General features: G+C 42.4%; 1 protein-coding gene across 6 annotated transcripts in view; it reads right to left on the bottom strand.

The window, feature by feature from the left end:
• Nucleotides 1–19,918, bottom strand: part of SMOC2 (SPARC related modular calcium binding 2) — a 138,162-nt gene extending 118,244 nt beyond the window's left edge. For 4 of the 6 annotated variants that reach the window (XM_026798240.2, XM_005495531.4, XM_026798241.2 and 1 more), the window contains exon 1: nucleotides 19,292–19,917. In XM_026798240.2, coding sequence (XP_026654041.2) covers nucleotides 19,292–19,366 — 75 coding nt within the window. In that variant the 5' untranslated portion in view covers nucleotides 19,367–19,917. Of the gene's footprint in view, nucleotides 1–19,291 lie in introns of all 6 variants that reach the window. The other 2 variants (XM_014273117.3, XM_014273118.3) reach the window with 2 other exon arrangements.
• Between the last annotated feature and the right edge of the window lie 6,630 nt (nucleotides 19,919–26,548).

Raw genomic sequence — 26,548 nt, 5'->3', positions numbered from 1 at the left:
CTGGGAGGAGAAAATGTCAGAGTTTTCTTGTTGTCTCAGGAAAGCTGATGCTGGCAAGTACCTTTCATTTCATAACTGCAAACACAAGGCATGAAATTTGATCTTTCATCAACATGAGATCAGTTCTTGTGGTCTAGAACTATTTCTGACCAGATCTTGTAATATAATAGAAACTGATTTCACTAGGGCATTTATGGTGTAAATACCTGAAGGCAAGCCACGTGTCTGTTCGTTACCTGCAACATGCTTACTCAGTTTAGTCTTTTGGAATTTGAAAACAGTGAGAGTTTGTGACACTTACAACCATGGTAATCTCTGGCACCCCTGAAGTACCCCCAGTGCAGTTCCTCAGTTCCTGCTGAGGAACTGTACTGCCACATTAGTCTTGATGGAGGTGGGTATGTTTACTCCCTGTTGCACAACTCTGAAAGCCACAGCAGCATGGGCACTATGCCAGAGTAACACAGCCACACTGAGCTATGTGGTCTCCTACTACCAGGAGATCAATACTTGGCAGCAGTGGGGAAATAAAGCACCTGTCCTTCCTGTGCTTCCTTCACTTGGGCACACAGATGTGCACACAGACACGGACACGCCCCTCTGCTGCTTCTGTCTCTGGCAGCCTACCCGTGCTTCCACAAGGTTTACTTGCACTTCTTGGTTTATAGGGTGCAGAAAGCAGGGAAAGCAATGTGGAAAGTGTTATTCATTTCCTGTAATAGCTTGCTACTCACACCTGAGGAGATTGTGGATGGGGAAACTTTACCTACAGGCTGCTGTCCTGTCAGATATATGAACATGAGCTGTCAACAGTCTGGTTACTGCTGTCTTGCAAAACAACAATATAAAGTGGGAACCTACAAAACCTAATGTTCCTTAGGCACACTGGGTGATTAGATGTAAGACTGCAGCATACACACTGCTTCCACAGCCTGTCTGAGTCAGCCCACTACACAGAGGGTTGTATTTTTCTACAGTTTTCTGCAGATTCTCTGTTCAGTATTTTCATGGCTTACGGGATGATGACACCCTTTTATTTTGTACTGTGCTAGCTTCTTTTAATTCTCCTTCTCCAAGGGAAAAGTCTTCACTCACAAATAGCAAAGCAACTCCAGCACAGCATATGTGATCAAATCAGAAGCTAATTGTCTCTGCTGCCTGTGTATTTCATAGCAATTAAAGCTATAAAATCTGTATTATAAAAAGTACAGTGTAACTCAACATCAACTAGAATGCAGAGGCAGTTTACTGGGGTGCTTATGCAGACATCAACCAATTCAGTTTTGTCTTGTAAAACTAGAAACAGCTTGGCCCATGCTTGCCTTAAGTTGGTTTGTGTCATCTTGCCCAGATCAAAAACCTGGCTGCTAGAATTTTTCATCAGCAGAATTATTTTACAGATTATAGAGATTGTTGATCCCACGTATGAGTCCTGGGATGATGCCCTTCATAAAGGTTTGGCTGTCTGAGCTCAGGATTAATGGAGAGACAGCACAGCCCACTGGCACCCCTCTTCCCTGGCGTCCCTGCAGAGGGGCTCCCATGCCGTGCTGGGGAGGTGACAACCCATCTGAGACTTGTCCCCACCCAGGGGACCCACTTTCCAGCTAAAACCTTCCTGCTTGGCCTCTGCCTGATCCACTGCTCCTGCCCCATTCCATCCGCACCATGGGCTCTGCTCATCCGTGCCCATATCCCAAACTGTAAGTGACCTCCCCCTTGAAGAGCAGCCCATACCTGGGGAGGCAGTGGATGCCAGGGGCTGGGGCTGCCCCAGGCCCCCATGGCTGCCTCTCCTGGTGGGGCTGGAACAGGCTCTGCCTGCCACAGGGAGCCCCCACTGTTCCCACTCTCTGGTCCTCACAGCACCTGACACTCTAACGCAGACTTCTTGCCTTTTACATTGCATTTTTTACCATATTAAAAGGCAGTTGTAGTGGTTCAAGTAAAAAAGGAATTGGTCCCCTGAGACGAATGTGTAATGATTTTCTTTGGACAGAGGAAGGGAAATTCATTTTTAATTGAATAGTATGAGAAAAAAAAGCCTTACATGTGCTAATTTGTTGGACTCAAGTGTGTTTAGACTGGGTTGTTGGGATGTTTTGACACTGGGTAATTAGGGTAATTGGAGAAAACAGCTGGACTATTTGGACACTAAAGATTTTGATATGGGTAAGGTCACTCTGACACTAAGATCATGAAAGTGATATACATGTAAAGGAACTTGCACAATGAAACAAAGCAATTTTCTATATAACACCAAAGACACTTTTAAAAATACATTAATTAAACAGCTTGGAATTTTTCAAAAACGGATCTTTGGAGACATCTTCCAAATCACACCTTTATACTTCTACAGATGGTCGCATCTGCCATTGAAAGAAGAGTGCGAGTATGAAACAGAAAAACAAACTGTGATAATAAAATAAGCAGTTTAACTTTATAAGTGTTTGGCTTTGGTAATAGTTACATAAGGACTTTTTTCCTCCTCATTCTGCAGCTGTCTGTGAACATTTTGATATGTGTGGTCAGAAACAAATTTAGCATAAGTAACAACCAACAGCTTGACGTGTCTTATTTCAGTCTCTTGTTAATAATAATTCAAAATACAAATGTCAATTTATCCCATACTTCAGATGTACCTACAAGATTGTCCTGCATAGCATGACAATTAACCAGTATTTATTATGCCTACAAGCGTTTCAAGAACAGATTGATTGATCCTGATTTTATAAGATATTTCAAGGCTGGATAATATTCTACAAAATCTACAAAATCCTTGGACATTTCAGCTACTCTGTATTAAAGACATGGTTTTTCTGAACATAGGGCTCAATAAGCCGATTTTTAAATGGGCCACATTTATGGTATAAATTAAATCTTTCATCAGAAATAGATATTCACATATTAAAAATGGTACAAGAACTCAAGAAGAAATTTGCAAAAAAGGACAACAGTCGATTTCTATATTATCTTCAATTATCTATCAATTTCAATTATCTTCAATTTCTATATTGTCTTCAATATTACAATAAGACAATGTGATTGCTAACAAGAAGCTAAGTCAAAGAACCTGCAGAATTTGCTAATTTTGCAGAATACCTTTCAGATTAGAAAATATTCACAGAAGCAGAATCAGTTCATGAAACTTTTAAAACTGTATTAATTCCTGTTTAGCAGATATCCTGTTACTGATAGAAAACTGTAATTACAGCAGCCTGTAGTTTCATCCATGTTACCCTGTGCATGAAATACTGTAGCTGCTTCAAGTTCCTTCCAATTAAAATTGCTCTACTTAAAAATTGCTAGATTTCCTGCATTTTTGTCTTCTGACAGCTCTCTTTGGAAACCAACCTCTTTTGCATTGCTATGCATCTCTGGAATACCACAAGAATACTTCTCCATCTCCTTAAAATATTAGCATTTTAAACACAGAATTTCAATAAAATCCACCAATTTTACAGAAATCTTTCAAACAGAAGAGCTGTTTGTTAAGAAGAGTTTTCTCTAAAAATGCAACATTACATAGGCAAATTGCCTTTTAAAAAAACTTACTTTAAAAAGCCCAAATTTCTTGTTCTCTCTTTATGTTAACATAATTTTTAATCACTTGTATTTTTGATTACATAGTTCTTATCATGAGAGAAACATTCAGCCATTCATCTAATCAGATTAGCTATGACAGATTTCACATGCTTTGTTGTTGGTAACAGTTTTTTTTAAATTTCAGATAATGAAAAGCCATCTAGCTACAAATTAAGGAAGTCCATTAAAAGCAAACAAAAAGACCAAAAAAAGAACTCAGTACATGCATGAACATGACTGGGGCAAGAGGAAAGCACTTACCCTAGGTTGCCTGGAGCTAGATGGCTATCCTGTATATGATATTAACACATTCTTCTTTTGTGCTTCTCTTTTTCGATCCTTCAAAAATATGCGTACCTATCTTTGGATAGGTGCGACTCCTCACTCTCTATTTTTTAGCCCATGCTACAGCTGATACAATTTTCAGCCTTTCACAAATGGTCTCTGAGTACATGAGCAAGTCATCCTTTCCACCAACTCAGCTTCCACTGGCTCCTGAAGAACTAGAGAGGTGATGGTAAATAAGTAGCAACAATAGAGTAACTGAAACTATGCCTCACATGTGAGGTTATTCTGGTACTCAGCCATCAATCAGAAACACAGCTGTGACCTGCCAGTCACCTAGGAATAAAGCAGAAATATTTGCCAAAAATTTTTTGAACCTGCTTGTCTCCTGTGGCTCTGAGGGGCATTATACTGTCACCAATCTGGCTTTTACCAGAATATCAGGATTACCTAGCAATCCCTAATACATATTTTCAAAGAGGAAAGGGTCCCCAGACAAATTCCTAAACAACCTACTATGTAGAGTGGGTCGGCACTTCACTAGACAGATCAGCCACTCTCCACAGGGTAAGGGAAGTGTCCATAATGAAGCTGAGTGTGGCTGATAAATTATCCCTAGGGTAACAGAGTACTGGGTATGCATTTTATTAGGTGATGAGCAGAAGAAAGGTAACATCTGGATTCACAGTCCATCAGGCTAAATCTGCCAAGTGCTCAATTCAAGTTCAGTTTATTTGAACAATACCATAACAGTTAAATGGATTCCCATGGCACATATCCGAATTCAATAAGGAAAATGAAATAGCAATAGCTCAGTGGTGTCTACCTTTGACATGAAAAATGCACTGAAGAAAAAGGTCTATCTGAGAGACAGCAGATATTAGTCAACAGCTATTTAAGGCAACAAAACAGCAAGCAGCAGAGACCCCTGGGCTAGAAAAAGCCCGAAATCTTGACCAATGTGCTACCACAACAACGCCAGAAACCTGAACACTGAAAGACCAGCCCTTCTTTTCATAGCATCATTCACAGCTTCAGGTTAATAGACATGAGGGAGTCCTGGCCACATTAACTGAAATAACAGCACTGACTTGTTTCACACAGTTGCTAAGACAGAGGCTGCCTGTTGAAAACACAAAGTCCCTTATTCCATGAGTTCATAGGCAATCTGCAGGAGTTTTAACACAATGTGCAAGCACTTCTGGACAACACAGGACGTTGTCAACCAAGGAAGCAGCAGGTAAACAGCAGGAACCTCACCTGACATACTGCAATCAAGCTCGGGCAGGATTCCAGGCCATGGGGGACAGCAGGACTGATTGAGAGGTATGAGCTTTGAAAAAGAGTGCATTGTGAAACCAATGCACACTGAATGGGCTTGCCCACATAATGCAGTCAGAATGAATAACAGGTATTTTAGCACTCCCAGCTTCATGAGCTTTTCTTAATGATTGTGTTGATGAAGTACACATGTACGCAACCTTAGGTCAAATTGAACAGAGTTGTATGCACAGAAAGTCACTGAGGTAATACGAATCATTTGGAGATTGTCTTACAGGTTGCTTGTAAGAAAATCATTTTACAAAAATGTGTGCATGTTATTTATAGCCCATTTTATTTGTAACCCATTTTATTTTGAAACAAGCATAGTGATTTTGAAGGGAAAAAAAGAAACATGAAAAATGCTGAGACTCGAGCTTTTTTCTTCACACGTTTTTGGCATGAGCACAGCATCCCATTCTGTTGACTTTAACTGCTGTCTCTTCCAGGTCTTCTTCACTTTTATTTCAATTGAGCCAGTGCTTCCACCATGCTCAGGTATCTATCAGCCAATCTCTGTCCCCCAGAAGAGTCTTTGGAGCCTTCATTGAGCATGCTGTTTAAGAACGGCTGTGCCTTGGTGTGCCTGTGCCACAAAGAATAAAACTATCATATTAACAGGGGAAAAAAAATGGTAGTCTTATAGTAACAGTTTTGGTGAATAATGGATTTATAAAATTCATAGCAACAGAGTCAGCTATATTTTCCCTGAAAAGGGAATGATAGGATTTTAACAAATTTTATTTCATTAATTAGTGGCTATTTCAGTAGACCTTTAGGTTCTATAGTCACATGCATTTGTCAACAACACGTAAGAAGGACAAATATGACAACAGGGTTGACTGAAGAAAGTAAACACCATGTGGTAGTAATAAAGAGCATGGAGAGGTATTTTATACTCTATATGCCCAGTGGTATCCTTGTGATCAAATTCTACCTGCATGTACAAAAAGCTGCCAACATGTTTCTGTTATGAACAGCACCATCACGCAGATACACACAGACTGAAGGATTTTATCACACCTCCCAGGCTTCATATCCAAACATGCACATTGACAATATCAGTTTCAGGCACTTCAGTTATCTCCAAGCTCCTCTGCACACTCCTGCCCTTATGGGGCAGACCCATAGTTTCCCTTGTTCCAGATTCAAGAGGGCAAACAGATGTCCAATTCTGTCCTGCTCAAACTCCCACTGGACTCAGCAGGATCTTATAGAGAAGGCTGGACACACCCATTATAAATACTGTGGAATATCAGAATTGCTATTATGAAATCCTGTCTCTGGGACCCATGTACAGCTCAACCTGCAGCTCCTGCACCCACAACACACAGGCCACAACCAGAGATCCATTCAGCTTGTCCTGCTTCAGGCATTTCTGCTCTCCAAGTAACACAGGGATGTACAGAAGCTAACTGATATTCCAGAGAGCAGGACAGAAGATGCACTTGTGACACCTCTATTTAACAGGAAGGACTGAAGCATAGTGAGGCAGAATCATTTCTGATCTTTTAGAAAAGTGTACTGGCAGGGCAAACCATCTCACTTCCCGTCACCCATGCTACTTTGCCATTTGGACTGCCTTGCAGACACCTGGCACACATCACACAGCTTCTGAATCAATACAGGGCATGGAATGTGTGTATATTGACACACGCAGCCCTCGGGCTATTTCACAGTCACAACAAATGAAAGGAAATTAGGTAATCAGCTCCAATTATACTTTGACAACAGCTTCTAAATCTCATTCCACTGAAGAGATTTTTAGCAAAAACAGAAGCAGTAAAAAAATAATCACAAAGTTTTAAAAGATGTTGACCTTTACTCAAGCAAGAAGCACCAGGTATGAGAAAGTATAGAGTTCAGGCACACGTGCACACCTGCTTTGCTCTTGCTGACAGCAGATAGCTGCAGGGCTCCTCCTGAGAGACATCCTGCATTCCACAAAAGAGCTGGAGAGTATGAACTGTGACCCCCTTCAGCTTTGATAGACTTATCATTTTTTTTTCAAACTTTCTCATCCATCATGCACACTCTTTCTAATGTTTGTCTCAATTTTACAAAGATCCCTGGAGGGAATTTCATTGCATCTCTGACACTGCTTTAATTGTTGTCAGCTGGAAATAGTGAGTTTTTACATGTGATTAGTCCTATTTCTAACCTCCTAATTTCATTGGAGACTTCTGGTTGCTTCTTACTTCTATTAAATGAGTGAGGTTTCCTGACATGGTTGTAAAATGAATCTCACTTGGGAGTCTTCTCACCCCTAGGTGTGTTGAGAAGACTCCGGACAGCAGTTTTAGAGAAATAATTTACTTTCATAACAAGGAAAGATACTGTGCGACCTTTTGATTTCTCCTGTCATAATAAGCAATGCAGACAGTAAAAGCTCTATTCTGTCATTATTTAGAACGATAATCATGAGAACTGCTGAAATCAAATTTTAGCTGCTATTGCCTGAGGCAGTTCCTGAAGTGACCTGAGATTTGAAGGGAGATGGTATTCTTTTTGTTCTTTTCAGTCTTTAGATTACACAAATTCATCAACTAACAAACACAGCTGCCCTGTAGCACTTCCAACACAGTCAAAACCTAGCAACTTAGAAATCTTGTAAAATGAAAACTAACACTAGACTCCTATGCATCATTTCCTTAGACCAAAACACACAAACAAAAAATATCAGATCAAAGCAGTCAGATCAAATTACATAAACTTCATGGGAAAAATATCTGACATTCTGGATATTAACCTCAAGGGAAATTTAAGCTTTTATGGGGTTTTCCAATCATTGCTGAAAAACAAAAGGAAGAAAAGGTTTGCCTGGGAATGTATATAGTGTATCCATGAATATACATATATGGTTGACATGGCTCATCTTAAGGTAGAAAATGGCAATCTAGGGAATTTATTGCAGCTGATGGATACAACATGCAGAAGCCTCAGAAGGCCTACAAGAAGCAGTTCTTGATAATGCCTGATATCTCTCTGAGTTTGTCAAGAGAGCTTTTGGACCAGGTTTCCCAGAGGGTTCTTGGTGCTGCTGCTATGGAAAGAGAGAGTACACTCAGAGGCTGTAACACAGCAGCAAGAACAGCTGTCAGCTCTTTGGTCTGCACTCACAGGACAGAAGCATCTTTCATCCAAACCCATCTCCACTTCTCCTTTGAAAGGTAGGGAAGGGCAGTAGGCAGAGAAGCTTCAAGCTCCATCTGACCTGCACACAAAAATCGGAAGAGACATCCAAACATTCACATTATTCTTTGTAGGAAGACCAGGCAGCATTGATGCAGGGCTCTTTTTCTTTAGGGAAGAAAGAGTTTTGCACCATGAAAGGAAACACATACCACAGGCTGAGAACCCCAGCTTTAAGGCAATGATAAGGTTGAAACACTAAGTTCTCACAAGTCAGGAAATACCAAGCAGGTGACACTTGGCTCTCTGCACTGTGCAGAACACTTTGGCCAACAGCATGACAAGACCAGAGAATAGACAATTTTGCTGATCACTTCCTGTAATGTCGAATTGCTTGCTCCAATTCTTTACAAAAGGCAGAGTAGGATCAAACATACATATTTGTGTATGTGTGTGTGTATACATGTGTGTATACACACATGTAGTAATAAGAAAGTCTATACAAAATAACCAGCTTGGATAATTTGCAGAGGGTGTAAAGTACCGGACTCTGCCCAGAACTGCCTGAGGAACTCTACTATTTGTATATCCTCCGTTATTTGTGTTCAGTCTCACCTGCAAGAAGGTGTCATTCAAGATTTATTTATTACTGAACTCGAAAATTGCGGCAGACAAAGAAAGCCAACCAGGATGAGCCTCTTTTGCCCAAAACATAGTACAAACACAAACAGCTTACAGTCTATACACAGAAAAGGCACGTAAACACTGAAGATGAACTAAGGAAAGATCAACTGGATGGGGAAGGAGAATACTGGAGAAAAATCTACAGCAGCCAGAGAGAGCCCAGTCACAACTATGAGTCCCAAAAGATGGCAGTTTCCAGGTAGTTTCCAGGTCCTTTGGGCTCACTCCTAGCAGCAGCATTTTCTCTTCTTTGCTTCCACCTCAATACTACATGAATTGTGAACCTGTGGTTATCTCACCAGTCCCTCTACCAAACCAGTAGGGCTGTGTCTACTGAGCTTTAGTGGGTCTGTCACCAGCCACAGAGATGAAAAAATTAATCTCTATCAGCCATTTAGTCTTGGTGTCAGATCTGGCTTTGTCATATAGCAGGAAATACCCTGACTCTCATTGCTGTACACCTCTCCTGGTCCTGCAGCTAATGAACATAAACACTGACACTTCATAAGAGAAGTACTTGATACTCATTTTGCAGTGGAGAAAATTGCTGCACTAGTTACAGACAAGTGAACACTTGAGCTTTTTGCCATTTTCCCTTCAGAGTGAAATCAATTATCCATGCATGAATATTGCCTTGTAATTTTACTGCAAATTAATGGAAGTCCATTGTCAAGCAATGACAGAACTTTTGCTCTGGGAGTCATTCAGCACCTGAAAAAGGGAAGCTTACACAGAAGAGCAATTTACCAAATGAACACTTCTTTCAAAAAAACTTTCCCTTTCTTTCAGAAATGTAATTTATGGAACCTTTCAAGGAGAAAACATGATGGAAAGATAAAACCTCCTGTTTAAAGTTCAGATTTGCAACTAAATCCACTTAGGCTGAAATCTATCAAAAATTTGGCATGCTTGGAAACTGCTGTCCCAGGAGGAGATGGTCTGAAATACAATCCCGTTAAATACAGTGTAAAAAATAAGTTATCCACTTTGTTTGGTCTTGCTCACCAGAATTTATGTAATAAATGCTGCAAAAAGAAACGGCATGCAATGAAATTAATACGCTTTCTGCAGACTGAACCCTTCCTCACGTCTCATGGCCAAGAGCATCTCATATGTTAGGCCATATATTCCCTCTTGTTCTCATCAGCCTGCTCTGAGCTCTCACGAATGCTAATTCATGTTAATTAATGTCAAGCCACACTACGTTATTAAAGACACTTTCTTTTTGCAGAACTCTTTTCTACCTTTTGATAGTTTGTGTCAAGACATTTTTCCACTTGAGATCTTTCCCACCTGAGTTCCCATCTGATGTGCAACTGAGTGGCAAGTACTGAAAAATCAAGATCCCCAGCTGCTCCCCTCCTCCCCCCTGGACTACTGGGGAGGGAATCCAGGGCTTGCCCTCCTTTCTTCCAGCCCTTGCCAGAGGAGAGGGACAGGGCAGCCCGTGCTGTTCTTGCTCTCCCTCCCGTGGTGGATGCCTGCAGTGCCTGGGAGAGGAGAGGTGACCTCCCTGCCCCTGAGGATGCAGCACAAGCGCTGCCTCTGCTCTGTATTCACAATGGAATGGAGAGGGGGAGAAATGGAGAAGTACCTGTATGGACCCTCCCGTCTCTGCTTTTTATTCTGCGTCACTTAAATCTCTGATGGCCCTCTTCCAAAAATAAGCCATCCAACACACCCGAGATCATTCACTGAACAAATAAACCCGTGGCTAACTCAAAGCCTGATTTAGTTTCTATGCTGACAATCTTCTTCCTTTCTGCACCCTCTTGTGGGGACAAAGGTATCTTTACAATATGTGCTACCCTCAAGGACATAGTAGCATACTTATTTCAGGACCAGGTTTTACTCACTTGATTTCATTTCTTTGATAGAAACTTTTACTTTAAAAAGTGACATTTGCTACTGTGATTTTTCACTCTAGAAGAACCATCAGCCCATGTGACAACTGCTCCCTTGACTTGAGCAGCATTATACAGCACTATAGGTAAAAAAAGGTGATGCACAGTGACCATACCATTAACAAATATAACTTTAAAGAGCCAGGGTCAGTTTCACTAACACCCCTTTGTCTGCACTAAGTGGCATCCATGTGGAGGCTACAGTGAATGAGAACTGATTAAAACACTGTGATTAAATGCAATAAATAATTCTTCACCTGTACAGACAAGGACAACTAAGACAACTGAATCACAGAGCGTTGGTAAGCTGTGTTCAACATGTCCTCCTGTTTCTAATAGAGAATCTCCTTTTAATTTCAAGACCATTAGGTTCACAGTGCCAAAGAGAAGCACAGTGTGCTTGGGTGACATAGAAAATCAGGATAAAGACAAGTACACTGAAACCAGCATGGCATGCATGTATCAGCCTCACTGAGAAGACATTCTCACATTTTAGTATCCCCATCTTTCTAACATGCTGTCAATGCCATAGTTCTACACTGTATTCTCAGAACAGCAGCCCCACACCCTAGATTCTACCATTTGCAGGAAGATGACACTGAGAAGAGCAGCATCTAGAAAAAAAAAAAAATTTGGGAAGCAATTCTCCAGATGACATGATTTAGGTCCCCAGCTCACACATTTTGTATTCTGCAACACTTCCAGACACATGGTCTGATTTAACAGCATTTCTGTACAAGTAGACATGTTGCAGTTAAAATATGGTTAAAATCATTTGCATGTCTACTAAAATGTCACCCACTCCTCTCTCCATCCTCCAAAGTAGTAATGAGACTAAATGGCAGATTTTACTCAGACTAAACTCAATCATTCCTCCACTTTAGTCCAGATAAGAGCAAGAAAAAATAATGGAACTGAGGCATTGCCTTCCCACCCTGACATCCAGGGGTCACGTGCAATCTGCAGGTTTTCTCTGTACTGCAGCTTGCTACATGAATCATAGTGAGACCATCCTGAATACCAATAAAATTATTCTTTATCTCTTGCTACTTGCATTTCAAAAAATGTACAAATCTCTCCTGAGCTTTTACACCATTGACTCGCTGATAAATACCTTGTTTTAATTCGGAAAAAAGGTCAGAATATAAGTAATTGCATGATAAAGGTAGGCCAAGTAAAGGTCTAAAGGTAGGCCACTGTGAGCACTTCATGGCAGCAATTTTATTCAAAAAATCTGCAAAACACAGCATGAAGCCATGACTTAACGAGCATTCCAAAGTAAAGATATTTTTCTTTTTTTGCATGTAAGTACTCCTTAGGTGCTCTAGGAAAGACTCAAAGATTTATAGCACATGTATGACAGCTAATTTGTACACAGTTCAAAAAGTGAACACCTAAAAGGCAAGAAAGTATATTACTCAAAACAAATTTAAGGCAATACAAAAGAAAAAAATTATCTTTACTCAATGACTCAAAAGATGACACAACAAGCAGCCTAAAGTAAATGAAGGGAAAAAAGCTAGGTTTTGGATAGGTATGATGTAAACATTCTCGAGCCAGTTTTCTAGCAAGCCACTGTGCAAGCCAGGGAGAGAGCTGGAAAGGATTCTCTTCAGGAAATGTTTTCTCTTTCTGTCCCAACCAGAATTCTAGGTTGCATTCTCTATTAGCCTGGATTTACAACAGCTGATGAAACACTTAGTGATCATTTTTAAAAGGTAACAAATTTGAGAGGGGAAAAAATTCACTGAAGGGTAGTTACTAACTCATCAAAACGATTTCTTCTGCAAGGATCAGCTGAAACTTCCATGTGGGAGTTGACTTCATGAGTCCTACTTCATGAGTGGTAAGATGTGACACTACATTAGCTTTGCTGCTTGAGGACCACTGATAATTTGGTAAAGTCACATTAAGCAACCCTCTGATACTAAGTGTTATCACACCAATCTAAAAACTAGTCCATATTCTTCTAGGTAGCTTTCACTTCCCCATAACCAAAGTTTGTGTCCTTGTATCCCATGCACACCACTGCACTACAGCAATGGGTGTAATTCAGACCAATTCCCTATGTACATGGGAAGTTAGGCCAAGACTGAAAAACTGCAGGAAAAAAATGCAGGTATTTATGCTATAGCTTCTCCTCTCTGCTTAGTTTATTTGCTTATGGGCAATATCGTGTTACATCTCACGAGCACTCCTTTTCTTTTGGCATAAATTATTACATGTCAGATTAGCATAGTGGAAATTTTTTCTGAAGTATTTTCTCTTTCCAGGTTTGCTTCCAGTGTTGCACTGTTGCACTACCACTGTAGATAATATTAAGGCAGTGATTAGCAAATAATAACCAGAAGTGGATAAAGAAATGTCAAGAGAAGCATATCCTGTGAAAATACACAGGGCCATTGAGACCAAATGACTGGCACCATCAGAATTTTGCTGTAGAAGGCAGTAGAGGGTCAGAGGATGCAGTATTCACAAAGTCAAAAACTACTTTGACTATATTAATTTGAAAGAAAGAACAACAAATTTTAATTGCGAAATGGCCTTCATCATGAATCTACAATGTCAACTCTTCAAAAATCTACCTCAGAGCACGATACTGAATCAAACAGAAATTTAGGATGTATTTAGGTTTTGATTCTAAAGAAAACACAAAATTTTTGGAAATCCATGAGACCTTTGCAAGATGTAACCTCCTTTCACTCCACAAATTGCCCAAGAATGTTTGAATTTGTTCAGATAAAAAATGTCACTCCTGAACCAAACTCGGACCTTCATTGCTGTTCAAAAATAGGTCTTTGATTCCAACTCTTTCTTACTCAGTTTTTAATTTTCAGGCGCCTCTGCACTTCCTGGTCTCAGGCCTGACAGGAAATGAAGCACCAAAATACCATGAAAATGGCTGCGCCTGTGGTGAGGCTGGTCTGGCTGAAGAAATGGAAATATGAGCAAAGTCCCGAGCAAGCCAGATCTTGAAAAGATCTGTAGTCTGGTTTCCAGACCAACAGGGTTCAGATAGGTTTTGGATAGCAGCTAAACCTTTGGAGGCTTTTCAGAATGAACTAAACCTTGAAGTTTACCCGCTGTTAAGAAATACAGCTGTTCCTCGAGGTATTCAGGAGGCAACAGGGGGCCAATGACAGCACCAAAAGTGGACACAATTTGCATGATCTACTTCCTTTTGTTTGCTCAGTCCTGCTCTTCCCTCCCCACTCACATTCATTTCTAGTCTTCAACTCTAGTTTTAAAAATCTTATGGGCATGCAGTCAACCGACCATCTTCAATTATGTCTTACACATTATAAGGTGAAGTTTATGTTGGCTGTGTGCACAAAAATTACTTCTGACCCCTGACGAAAAGTTTGCTGACACTTTCAATATCAACTCCCACCGTTTTTGGTGTTGTTTCCTTAATAAGAAGTGTCTTGAGAGTTTATTGCAAGAAAGCATTGTTGAAAGTGTTTTATTTTCAGAGCTTATGTACCCTTGGTTGTACCAATGCCCATTTGCAGTAACAATGTTGTTAGGATCTGGAGCCACTTACAATTTTATTTATGGTCTTGGTTTTTCAGTCACAATTAGAGTAACTTTTCCAAATGTTTTGGTTTGCACGCGCCATCCAAATGGGTCCTTAACTTGGAAAGCTTTGATTGTGTTTAGCTGCCCTTTACTGAACTACCTTAGCGGTCCATCTTATATTGGTCAGTGTCGTGGAAGCTATCCAGCACACTAAATGCTATTGAATACTCACAAAGCATGTGCCAAGGGAGAAAAAGAAAACAATTGTTCCCCAAAATATTCAGCTGCTGATGAAAGGAACTATTACCAGGCAGAGGTGTTCATTTCAAGAAGTAATTTCAAGCAAACTTTCTTCCTTTGTAAGATCTATCAATGGTATTGAGAAAACCACATGATGCAGCAAGGCTTTGAAAGTATAAATAGTTTGTGGTATGTTGCAAGTCATCAAGATTTTAAAATAAGAAACACTTGTATCCTATTGTTTGTAGAAGTACATCCACACACACAACACTGCAACTGAGATAAAAGCGAAGCTGATGGTTTCAAAAATGCAGTATAAACAATGACAAAGTGTGTTAGTAAGTGCAGCGATCATAAACTTACTTATTTGAGGAACAAAATGAGCTTTCTTCAAAGCACTGTGTTTCAAAACAAAAGTACCTATATCCTCAAGATATGCCCAATTTCCCTAAAAGAAGAAGTCAGCAAGGCTCAGGTCTCCTCAGTTTCATACATCCAGAAAGAACAGGTACATCTCACAGAGCAGAACAAAAATGCAGCATTGCAAAATCATTCCAACAGTGTGTTACAAAAATTGCACAGTGCCACCTGGTTTTCTATTAACAAGGTAAAAGGACAAGGCTATTTAAGATATTCTGTGGAATGTAAGAACGTTTTACATCAGTATTTGACACAAGGGGAGAAAAGAACAAGAGCAGCCAAACTGGCTACAGTCCTTCCAGATCTCATGGGTTCTCATGAGACAGCTCTCAGCCTACCTTTCCATAATGAAAGCCATTGTTCTGTTGCCAATATTTGTTCATTTGAAATAACAGTAAATACAACAATAAAGAACATTATCCTCCTGCATGCATCCCTGAGGCTCAGTTAGCAATTAATAATTGGAATATTGCATTTCACCTCATTTTATCTATTATTGCAATATGGTCCTACTCAGGAGACCAGAGTCCAGGAGAAACCTTAGCAAAGAGTAATCCTGGTGACAAAAGCCAAGACTGGTACAATCTCTATCTTTAGAGATTGTACCAGTGGACTTTGGACTATCTCTAACCCAGTGAGGACATAGAAACTCTGAAACTCTTAGACCCTGGTGTACATCATGGCTTCCCAATAAAGATTCAGGTATGCATCAGCCCATCTCTCATCAACCCTTCTCTATCCTAGCACAGAGTCAGGCAGTCAAGTAAGCTCTATCTGAGTCCACAGTTTGGGCAGAGAGGGACAGATTACAACATTCACATTCACTTTAGATATAACCAGGAGGTCCAAGGGACTCTAAACAAACTGGAGCATTTCACCTACCTGCTGACTATTCTGCCTACCAGAAATCATCCTAATAGCTGCTGTAGTAGGAAGCCTATGGGCATCACTCCATGCAAACCTGCAGTCACATAAGACTGTTAAACAATCAGAAATCTCTAGGAGATATTATTTGTGTGAAAACTCTGTGATTTATTGCTATTGGACTATTGCAAAGCTTCCAACATATGAAAATCACACATTCACCTGGACTACAGACATGGGTGGCTCTTGTGGGTATTGCTGCCCAAATGAAATGCAAAAATATTATTCCTAATTAAATGGAGAAATAGGTCTGTAAACTACTGAAAGTCTTTTCTGAAAGTAGTACTTGAGCCATTCCTCGAGCTAGTGAGGACATAAAGTTAAAACAGGCCAGAGATCTGTTTATATGGACGAAAATCTTAAAGACAGATGTTGATATCCTCCCTCCCTGCCATGCCATCACCCAGTTTGTTGCTTAAAGCTCAGGCAAGGAAAAAACCTCCAATCCATGTGTTACCTTTCAGAAAATGGTAGAGTGGCTTTTGCTAGAGGGGACTATAATTTTATTGTCTCGTCTCTGCCAAGGTTCATCTTATGTCAGATTTACGACTGCAGTACACTGTTCCCCTGATATAGTCACTACCTGGTAAGATGAGTATACCTCTGACAGTATTGTGATCAGGGATGCGCATTCCCTCTCCATGATCATCCCATCGTTTTGATAAAACTCAGATCAGCAGTGAAACACACCCTGTTCCCATGACCTCTGGTTGTTTATGAAAATTTCAGCCTTTATCTGTTATTCTTCAAGCCACAAATAAATATAAAATCCGCATATGATGTGTAGAAAAGAATGGCTTTTCTCAGTCGCCACACAGTGGCACAGCAGGTGAAAAAAAAGCCATAGATTTTCTTGGTTTTTCGACACAGCTTTGGTTTGTTGTTCCTTGTAATTACGCAGATACTATCCTTGGATATTTGAGAACGGTACATGTGGAAAGGGGTTATATAGTCTGTGAGCTACAAGCAAAATGACTGCAGGAGTTAAAAATGATTAAGTGGTGTGGTATTTGTTGCCGTAATAGCACTGGGTTTTTACTGTTGGTTAAAGAGGTATGTACAGAAACAGTAGAAATAAACCTGCCTCACTCAAAGTTCAGCCTTGTGGGAAGATGTAGAAAGTATATATGCATCAGAGCGCGCCTGTGTTATTTCGCTCCTATGGGTGTCTGCCTGTCCCTTACTTGTTTTAGGGAAGGATTTCCAACGTAGTCTAGTATTTGTATGGGTGAGCCCTTTCTGTAAGAAGAGCACAGGCAGCGGAAAAACTAACATGAGCTCACTACCTGCAGTCCTTCACTAACAAGGCTAGCTACATCTACCAAAATGTTCAAGTTCATTTCAGTATGAAAGCTTGATGTCTTCAAAACCATTACCTTTTTGGTAGCAGAGGCAGGGGTGGGCATTTCACCAGAATTGACTTTTCTGCTCATGGTTCATAAAGATGCAGACTACTCTACGGTACAGAAATGAGTAATGCACACTTTGAATTGGTGAAGGAAGGAACAGAGAGATTTTTAACATCACTCAGATAACAGCGAAGTCAAATACATTTGCATGAGTCTACAGCATTTAATTTTTTAAGAGTTTGCCAAAGTGCCCTTGGCCAGATTTTTCTTCCCTTTTGTGATGTAGACAACCCCTTACTGAATGAAAAGTATATTCTGCAGTGATTTATATCCATATTTTAAATGGCTTTAACATCATTTGGGTTATGTATCATCTGAAGGTATTGTAACTGTCACAATCACTCTTACTTTACATTTGGACAAACTAAGGCTTGGTACTTCCACAGTTTACTTCCACACTAATATTTAGAACTCTCTTTGTGTACAGAAAAAAAGAACATTACATGTACTATCTTGCAAATTATGTTTATACATTTGTTAAAGTGAAATTGAAAGTAAATTGTAATGTTAATCGTTTTATTAGAATAGTATATACCACCTGACAGTGTAAAGGGGCTTCAAATGAGGGTCTTAAAAAGTAAAATATGAGAATCACTTTACTTTGTCGGTCCCACACCATAAAATACCATAGAAAATAAAATTCATGGCGCAAACTCAGTCCTTTAGGGTTTTCAATTAGCAGCTTCTAATCTACAAATCATTTAAGAGGAAAAAAACCAAAAAACAAAAACCCCAAATTTAGTCAACAAGGCAAAACTTTTCCTGAAGAATTTCAGGTATGAACAGCTCAGCCATCTCCCACAGCCATTTCACCTTGAGCTGTCCCTATAGCACCTTATTCAATAAAGGGTGAAAGAATAAAAAAAAAAAAAAAAAAAAACAAAAAAAAAAAAAAAAACAAACCAAACCAAAAAACTCAACTCTTGGGATTTTACAGAAATTTTCTGAAAGACTTAAACAAACTTAAACAAAATAGGGTCTATTTCACTTTGCAGCTGCCTGTAACTTTACCATAATAAACTCTAAGCGCGTAGCCTTCACCAAAACACTTAAAAACAGCTTGAAAGAGGTATTTGCTGCCCGTTATGTTTACTCAAGCACTTGTTTAAAAACACATTTAAGGAAAATGTTTTTATTTCTACAGATTGCATTAATTATAGCTTTGCAAACACTGCAAGCTCTACAAGAAGACTGAACTGAGCTATTAGCTGCAAACCTCAGGTCTTGGCTAGAATAGTGGTTATGGCTTATTTAGTAAGCCTAATGAATTGGCTCACCCATCTCTACGCGGAGTTCCATGTATAGCACCATGGAGCCTGGAACAGCCAGAAAGGCTTGTTTCATGTTGCTTTATAATTAAAATGAAGTAAAATCGGTCAGCCCGAGTCGGTCCAAAAGCGGACCTCACCGCAGCATTATTCCTCTTCGGGCAAATAAAAGCATTAACACGGACATTAACGCCGGACCGAAGCTCTGCGGGGACCCGCAGTAAACCTGCGCTTCGCAGCCGCGGGCCGCGCTCTGCCCAGAGGCGCTCGGCGGGGCGGCGGTGCCGGCTGCTCCCGGGGCGAGCCGCGGCGGAGCTCCCGCCGGCCGGGGCTCCCGCCTGGCGGGGGCTCCAGCCTGTCCAGGGTTCGCTCCAGCCTGTCCGGGGCTCCAGCCTGGCCGGGGTTCGCTCCAGCCTGGCCGGGGCTCCAGCCTGGCCAGGGCTCGCTCCCGCCTGGCCAGGGCTCGCTCCCGCCTGGCCGGGTCAGGGCGCAGCGCTCGGCCCGGGAGCCGCGGGCGCCTCTCGCCGCCCCGGAGCCGCATCGCCCGCTCAGGTGCTCCCGGGACCGGCCCCGAGGGCGTCCGGCGGCGGGGTGGCCTTACCGTGAGGGCGGAGAGCTTCTGTGCCGGCACGGCGGGGAGCAGCTCCGGCAGCAGCAGCAGCAGCGGCACCCACATCCTGAGGCGGCGGCGGCGGGCACGCAGCGGCTGCGGGCGGCGCAGGACGGGGACTCTCCTTGGGATGTCGCTCCCCCCCCGACGCCTGCTTTGGCTCCTTTTCAACCGCTCCGGCTGGGAGGTCCCAGATCAGGTCCTCTCTTCTCTTTTTCCCCACCCCAGTCCTTAAAATTTGGGGACGCCTGTAAAGCTGAGAGGCGGCACTTTCTCCCTCTCTCTGTGTCCCTCCCTCGCTCCTCGGGAGTCAGCCCCGACTGGGAGATGCTCCCCCAGCCGCTCCTCTCCCGGAGCCCTCCCACTGCCGGGAGAATCTGCTGGACGCCGCCGCCTCCCCCGGGGCGCCGCGCCTGCCTCCGCCTCGGGCGAGCTGCTGTCTAGCCCTGGGGGTCCCTTTCTCTCCCTCCCAGCCCCGAGCCCTCTGTGGCAGGGAAAGCGGGAGGAAACGAGTGGGACGGGAAGGGAGGACCCACCACCAGCTCCGGGAGCACGCGGGAAGGCGCTGCCGTGGAGGCTGGCGGTGTGCGACCTCTGCGAGCCGCTCTGCCCCTTTTCCTCTTATCCTTCCCCCTCCCCAGCCCGGCCTCCGCTTTCTCCTCCCAGACCCACACATCCTCGCCGATGAACCCTCCCCGGTGCTCCCGGCGGGTCGCCGCTCGCTTCCCCCGCAGGGTTTATTCCTCCCCCACGCCCCCGCCACATGCTGAAGCAACACGTACGGACACCGGCAGCCCCTGGCGGGCGGGGGAGGTGGTCCCGACCCCCGCCCCGGTGAGCCCCGACCTCCCACGGGAGCGCCCCTGCCCTGGCCCCGCCGCGCCTCCCGCGGGCACCGCACGGGCGGGAGCCAGGACCGCGGCATCCAGGTCTGTGAGCCGGGACCGAAGCCAAGGTGGCAGCTCCCGTGGGGCGGGCGGGCAGCGCTGGGGGCTGCCCGGCGCTCCAGCACGGCGGGGAGCGGGCACTGCTGGCCCCGGGCGGGACAACGCGCTGAGATGCGGAGGCTGCGGGGCGCAGTTAATGCCAGGTGAAACCTTGCACCCCAGAGCTGCGCTTTTCTTTCTCATCTCCTAGGAGCCAAATTCTCAGAGGTCTGTTTGTATTTCCTTACTGTGAAGGATCTCCTCGTCCCTGCTGCCTGAAAGAAACCCTTTCACTACAGTTTTGTCACTGGAGTTCCCCGCTCCTCCTGGGGACCCAACAGCTCACTGCCAGCTTGCAGAGATCCCCACAGATAAGTGGTACTGCAAGAGACGCTGAAGCTGTCGGGGCTTGCTTTATTCTCCGTGTGTGTGTGTTTGTGGGACGGGACACAAAAGGGCTTTAGGAAGACTGCAAAGTGGCACACTCCCAACACACAAATGACAATTTCTTCAAGCATGAAATCTGACATCCTTGCAGGCATTGTCACACGTGGCTCAGTGAGGGGCTCAGGGCAGAGCATGCCCTCTAAAGCAGTAGCTACATGCATGGTGAACCAAGGCGAAGTGGGTACTAATTACAGAGAGATTTGGGTGCCTTACTTGAGACACCTACTGCTGACTTTTCCAGATCCTACAATGTTCAATGGATACAGCCAGCAAGGTAGTTGCAGCACTGCCTGGTCTCAATGAGCACCCAGAGCCACAAAAATTTTAAAAGCACCCTTTTCAAAAGGTTTTGTGTTATATGATGCAATTTTTAACGAAGTATTTGCACACATCTGCGTGCAAATGGCCTGTTTTTCTGTACTTACTTCTTTAAACAATTATCTCCTGCACTTTTTAAATAGGGAAAAAACTGCAAAGATACCATATTCTATCACCCAGGTTGGAGCATGTTTGTGGCCCTTCACTGCACCAGACCTCTACTGCTCTCAAGCTAGCAGCATCTCTCATAGCAATAGCAAGTTGCCAGTTGCTGCATTAGGCACTGCAGTAGAGTTTTCCAGCCTGGGCTTCATAGCACTTTCCTCTCGGCTGGGTGAAACTTGGCAATGTTGATGTGTATGTCAGAGACAAAATAATTTTTTTTTTCTTGTGACAATTACTAGCCTTGTTCATGCCACAAAATTACTCACCACGTGTACAAAGTCCTGTTTCCCCCATCCTTCTAGTGCTCTTCCATGTTCTCCAGTCCACCCCAATTTAGGTGTGTGTCCCCTTCATCACAAGCCCATGCCTGCTCTCCCTTCTCTTTCACCTGCTCTTGCTAAACCCCACAGCTCCTTCACCTTCAGTTCAGTGCTGTGTGCACTGCTGGCGTGCAGCTGGGCAAAGGCAACTCATGCCCAGCAGCCCCTTTGCTCTTGGCTTGTCTGTCAGGACATGTGGAATGACACAGCACACAGTTTGGATTTGACATTGCAGAAAAAAATACATTCTGAGAATTGATGAGAAATACATCTAATAAAAACAAACTGCAGGTTTTTGACGGTTTATAACTTAGTTGAATGTGAGTGGATTTACACAATTTTGACAATAGCCAAAAGGCCAAAATTCTGCAAAAAGGCAAGTTTAGAGTCCAGAAACTGTTAACATTATCATTTTAAAATAAAGATGATTTGCCAAAATATATTAAAATGACATTTTAGGGAGGGGACAGAATATAGAGGTCAAGTCAAAACTGTGGAGGCACAGACCAGTGTGTGTGGCTGGCTGTCCTTGGGAAAACAGAAAGCATTGAAAAGCATCATCCTTCAGTTAGACTTTTTAGTTTCAGCACGTGGCATTTTTCATTATTAGAGCTTACTGTGTGGAGATTTGTCACATTTTAGTGATTAGTCAGTATGAGGAAGAGGACTTAAACCTCTTCAGGGCAACAACAATGGCAAAAAAATCCCACTTTCATCTTGATGTGAAAGCAGTGCTAGTAGCATTCCCACCTGCTAGAGACAGAGTTCTTCCATGCTCTCCCCATCTCCCAATGCCAGCACGCTCTTTGGACCTCTCAGAAGACTGCTTATTGCAGTGCAGAGAGAGGCATTGCTGTTGATTGACTCACTTTGCATTAATTCAAAGGTTTAGTAAGGAGCCACAGGTGCTCCTCCTTCACTCAGGTGTGGAGCCTGGGATGGCATGGCTGGCATGAGAACCAAATCCTGAAAAACCACCTGGTGGCTGAGTTAAAGGAGCACCAGTGTTGGCAAGAAGGATATGAACACCAACAGAGGTGAGAAAGAAAAAGAGAGAAGAAAGACAGCCTTTGGAAGTGTTGCTGACAAACCTGGTTTCCTGCTTGACTGTCTGGAAACAACCATGGGATTCTGCATGATTCTTGGAGCCTTGGACATAAACTACTCTGTGGAGAATGTCAGCAGGAGGAGTTCTGTCTGGGGAGGATAAATGCATCTCTAATTCTTGCATCTAGATTTGCACCAACCATTAAAATCATACAGGAAAAGAGCTATTGCATGAAGTGAAATAGTGGCTGTGAAACGCTTTTCTGAGAGCCAGGGGAGTAGCTGACGTGGGTAACACATAGGATGCAGCAGAAAATAAGAACACAAAATAACACCAGAGGATCTAAGACATCAAAATTATTGGGCACAGAAGTAGTGTGTGTTTATTTAGTATTAGTATTAGTATTAGTATTAGTATTCCCTTTCCTGGCTGGACTTGTTTTGCTATCATTACCTGTTTACTGTACGGCTCATCATCTTTTGGAGGAAATACCTTTTATTTTCAAATAAAAGAAGGAACAAACAGTTTAAATGTGAAAATATACGAAATCTCAGGAAAATCCTGACCAGATCTCAGAGATGTACCGCTTCAGCATCCATATGCACTGCTTCTTAGAGAATAGGAAAAGATTCCATTCTTCCAGTCCTAAGAGGTTAAATGAAAATGCATTCACAGGAAAAGTGTGGTATTTTACCAGTGGAAATTTCATGCATCCTACATGTAGAATAAGAAGCTAGGTTTCGTATCTATTTTTTATTTCTAATCCCTAGAACTGACATTTGTATTGCTTACCAGATTTGCTATTTCAGATTTGTAAACCTGTTGTAACGCAAAATCCTTTACGCTGTCACTCCTCTTCTTCAGCCCTGTGTAAGGAGAGCCCTGCACTGCCAAGCCAGCTGTCTGTGGGCACGAGGTGTTTGCAGAGCCTTCACCACTCCCAGCCATCCTGGCCTAAATGGCAAGGTGAAACGGGCCCAGTGCCAGAGGCACCCATCACCACTGGAAGAGATCAGTCTAGGACAGGATGGAAGCAAAGCTGCCTGAGCATGCAGGGCAGCCATCCTTGTCCCTTCCCACATTGTTCCTGCCTTCTGCATAAACAGGGCTTTCCTCTTCAGGGCACCTTGCTCAGAGATTAACACCTTTTAAGACATTAGGAGGTAGAAAACAGGCATAAGCTAGTCATTCCTTAGCCTTCTGCCCTTCACTCCTGTCCCCTCCTTATAATGGCACACAGCAAAGAAAAGTGTATTTGCTCCTTTCTGCCCTGCATGACTGTCCAAGGAAAATCAGAACAAATCTTCTGTGCTAAATGAGAAAACATAATTCATGACTACAAACAACAGCCTCATCTGCAGGGGTGAAATACTGGAAATATAAGCAAGAGCAGGGATAAAACCCTGAAACTGGGTGAGAGCAGGAATATCTACCCGGTAGGCCTTGCAGATCTGCAGTAGATTCCTGCAGCCAGTTTTTGAATGATCCTGAGGACAAATGCAGAGAGGCAAACACTTCTGGTGGGAAAGTGGGATTTTCAGCATGCAGTGGTCTGTGCAAAAATTGCTACATGTGACCTAGCAAAATTTTGCTTTGCAATAGGTAGAAATGACTTTTAATCTACTGAGAGCTATATTTTCTTATCAAGTTTTCTTCAGAAAAAGTAAAAAATTGATAAATAATGCAAAACGCTTCTTTAAATCTTAAAGAAAAAGAAGAAAACAAAACCACCCCCCCCATTTGGGGGGAAATGCCCATTTTTCTTCATGTTTTAGATTTTCATTAACTGTTTTTGCCCAGCTGACAAGTACAGGTACATTCTCATAGACACTGTGGTAACAGTAAAACAGCAGTTTAACATGGCAATGGACATGACTACCTCTCAGCTTTTAATCAGTTCTTTCCTTTACAATTTATTCAGTATTTCAGAAGCTGGGATTTCATGTACTTCCCATTCCCTACCAAAAAACCAGTGGTTGCACCTTCTGCCACTAGTTTGTTTGTTTTTACTTATGCTGTTAAACTAATTAACAACCATACATTTTGGAGAATGTGTTATAAGTGCCAAGGTTTCTTCAAAACCGTTAAAAATCCTCTAAGGTCAAGAACTCATTTTGGCATGTGTTGCTTTACCACTTTAGAGAAAAGACAATATTATTTTTTTGTTTTAAACTGAGGCAAAAAGCAGCAAGTTTTATGGGTTTTGGCAGGCTGGTCTTTGTTGCTAGCATTTCTGCTTAAGCTGAGTTAGTGGTGAGCTGCTGGCTCACCATGTCTCTGGGGCACACTGAGGTACAGTGTTAAGAGTGTGGCAAAGAGACAAATTTATAGCAAGAATTAAGTGGAGAGACATCGTGAACAATTGAATAAGGAGCTGTCGGCTTAGACAAACAAACTATCAAGGCTTTTTCAGTGTAGGGCTGACATTAGACCAAAAGTTCATTTCTCAGACCTGAAGAAAATCTTTCTTTCTCATTGTGGTTTTAAACCTCTGACAGGCTTCATAAACGTTAATCCATAAGGTGTTTAAATTTTGTGTGTCAGCAAAGATTTGTGCAGGTTCTGTGGCCTGTATTTATTTCTATGTAGTGACCATGGCATAAGAAAAAAGATTCTTGCTTATGAAATGTAAACACGGGCCCACTTGAGAGACAGTGATAGGAATTACACTAAGTATTTAGTAAATGATTGGTTTCCACTGGGAGAACAAAACATTTTGCATTGGAAGAGATACAGAAAAAAAAAGCGGGGGGGGAAAGAAAATCCAGTAGTTTCATAACTATTTTTCTAAGAAAGAATGTGAAACAGTATCTGTAACTGGCACCTTATAACCCTTAGGTCATTTGGCCTTTCCTGAGCTCATGAGAGTCGATCACAAGTTCTTCAGGGAAACAAAATGTACGTGTGTTTGTGCGAGTACACACCAACTTTTAAAAAATTATGCATTTTACAGTGGAGGCACATCAACTGCAATAATATCCTTGTCAGGAAAGATTCCTTTGGCCCCCAGCAAGTGTTTCTGCTGACAAGCAGACAGAACTTTGCCCCTCAGCCAGAAGCTGCTGCTCAAAATGTCTGGAGATAGAGGACACCCTTCTTTGAGCTCTTGTATTGCCTGAATGACACCCAGCTCTCCCACATCCCATCCTCACCACTGGCTGGTCAAACTGTTCTGGAACAGTTCTGACAGATGAGCTCAGAAGGACAGAAGGATCTTTTGGCATTCAGCAGGGCCAGGACTGGGGAAACTTTTTGCTAGGAGAGGGGTTAAGATTTGATACAGCTGATTTGAGCAGAGCAGGGATGTGCACCTTTGTCTCCTGTGCGCCAGATGAGCATCCCCAGCAGACAGCTAATGTGTAGTCACTGCAGGGTTTCTCAGGAGAAGTTTTTGCTGGTATTCTGTCTCAGAAAAAAAGAAAAAAAAAAAAAAAAAGCTTTGCAGCTCTGCTGGCAAAATCCAGTTGGGTTGCCAGGATGTGTTATTTCATCCTTGGAACCGGTGCAGTGTCAGGAGTTGCAGCACCCCTCTGGGGTTTATTGATATAAAAATTCCAGCACAGTTGTACTTGAAGGCTCCTGCTAGTGTACACTATGCCTGTGAAATAGAGTATTTGAGAACTTTTGGCATTAACAGATTATTTCTTTTTTAACACATTTTTACAGAAATGTGGGATAAACAGTGAAAATAAGTTAGGCTAACAAATTCAGTGCCTAAGCAAATATTACTGGGTGCTTTGTTAGACTGGGGCTGACATTAGAGTTAGGGAAGAAAAACAAACAACAGTGTTACTTTTCTTTGAGTTTTTTTTTCCTGTGGCCAGTCATATTAGCTACAGCTAGAATCTACAAGTCATCTCAAAAAATACCCAAGCCATGTAATGTCATTTATTCCTGTAAATCATATTGACTTCAGTTGCATTCCTCTGGTGTAACTGAGAACAGAATTTGGCTGAGAAGAATTGGGCCTGCTCATTTGCCCAAAGGTTTTGCATACGTCATGTGAAGAGATCTAAGTTAATAT

The sequence above is a fragment of the Zonotrichia albicollis genome, chromosome 3 (assembly GCF_047830755.1).
Source record: "Zonotrichia albicollis isolate bZonAlb1 chromosome 3, bZonAlb1.hap1, whole genome shotgun sequence".
NCBI lineage: Eukaryota > Metazoa > Chordata > Aves > Passeriformes > Passerellidae > Zonotrichia > Zonotrichia albicollis.
Note: the sequence above shows the minus strand (reverse complement) of the source record. Positions and strands in the feature narration are given on the sequence as shown.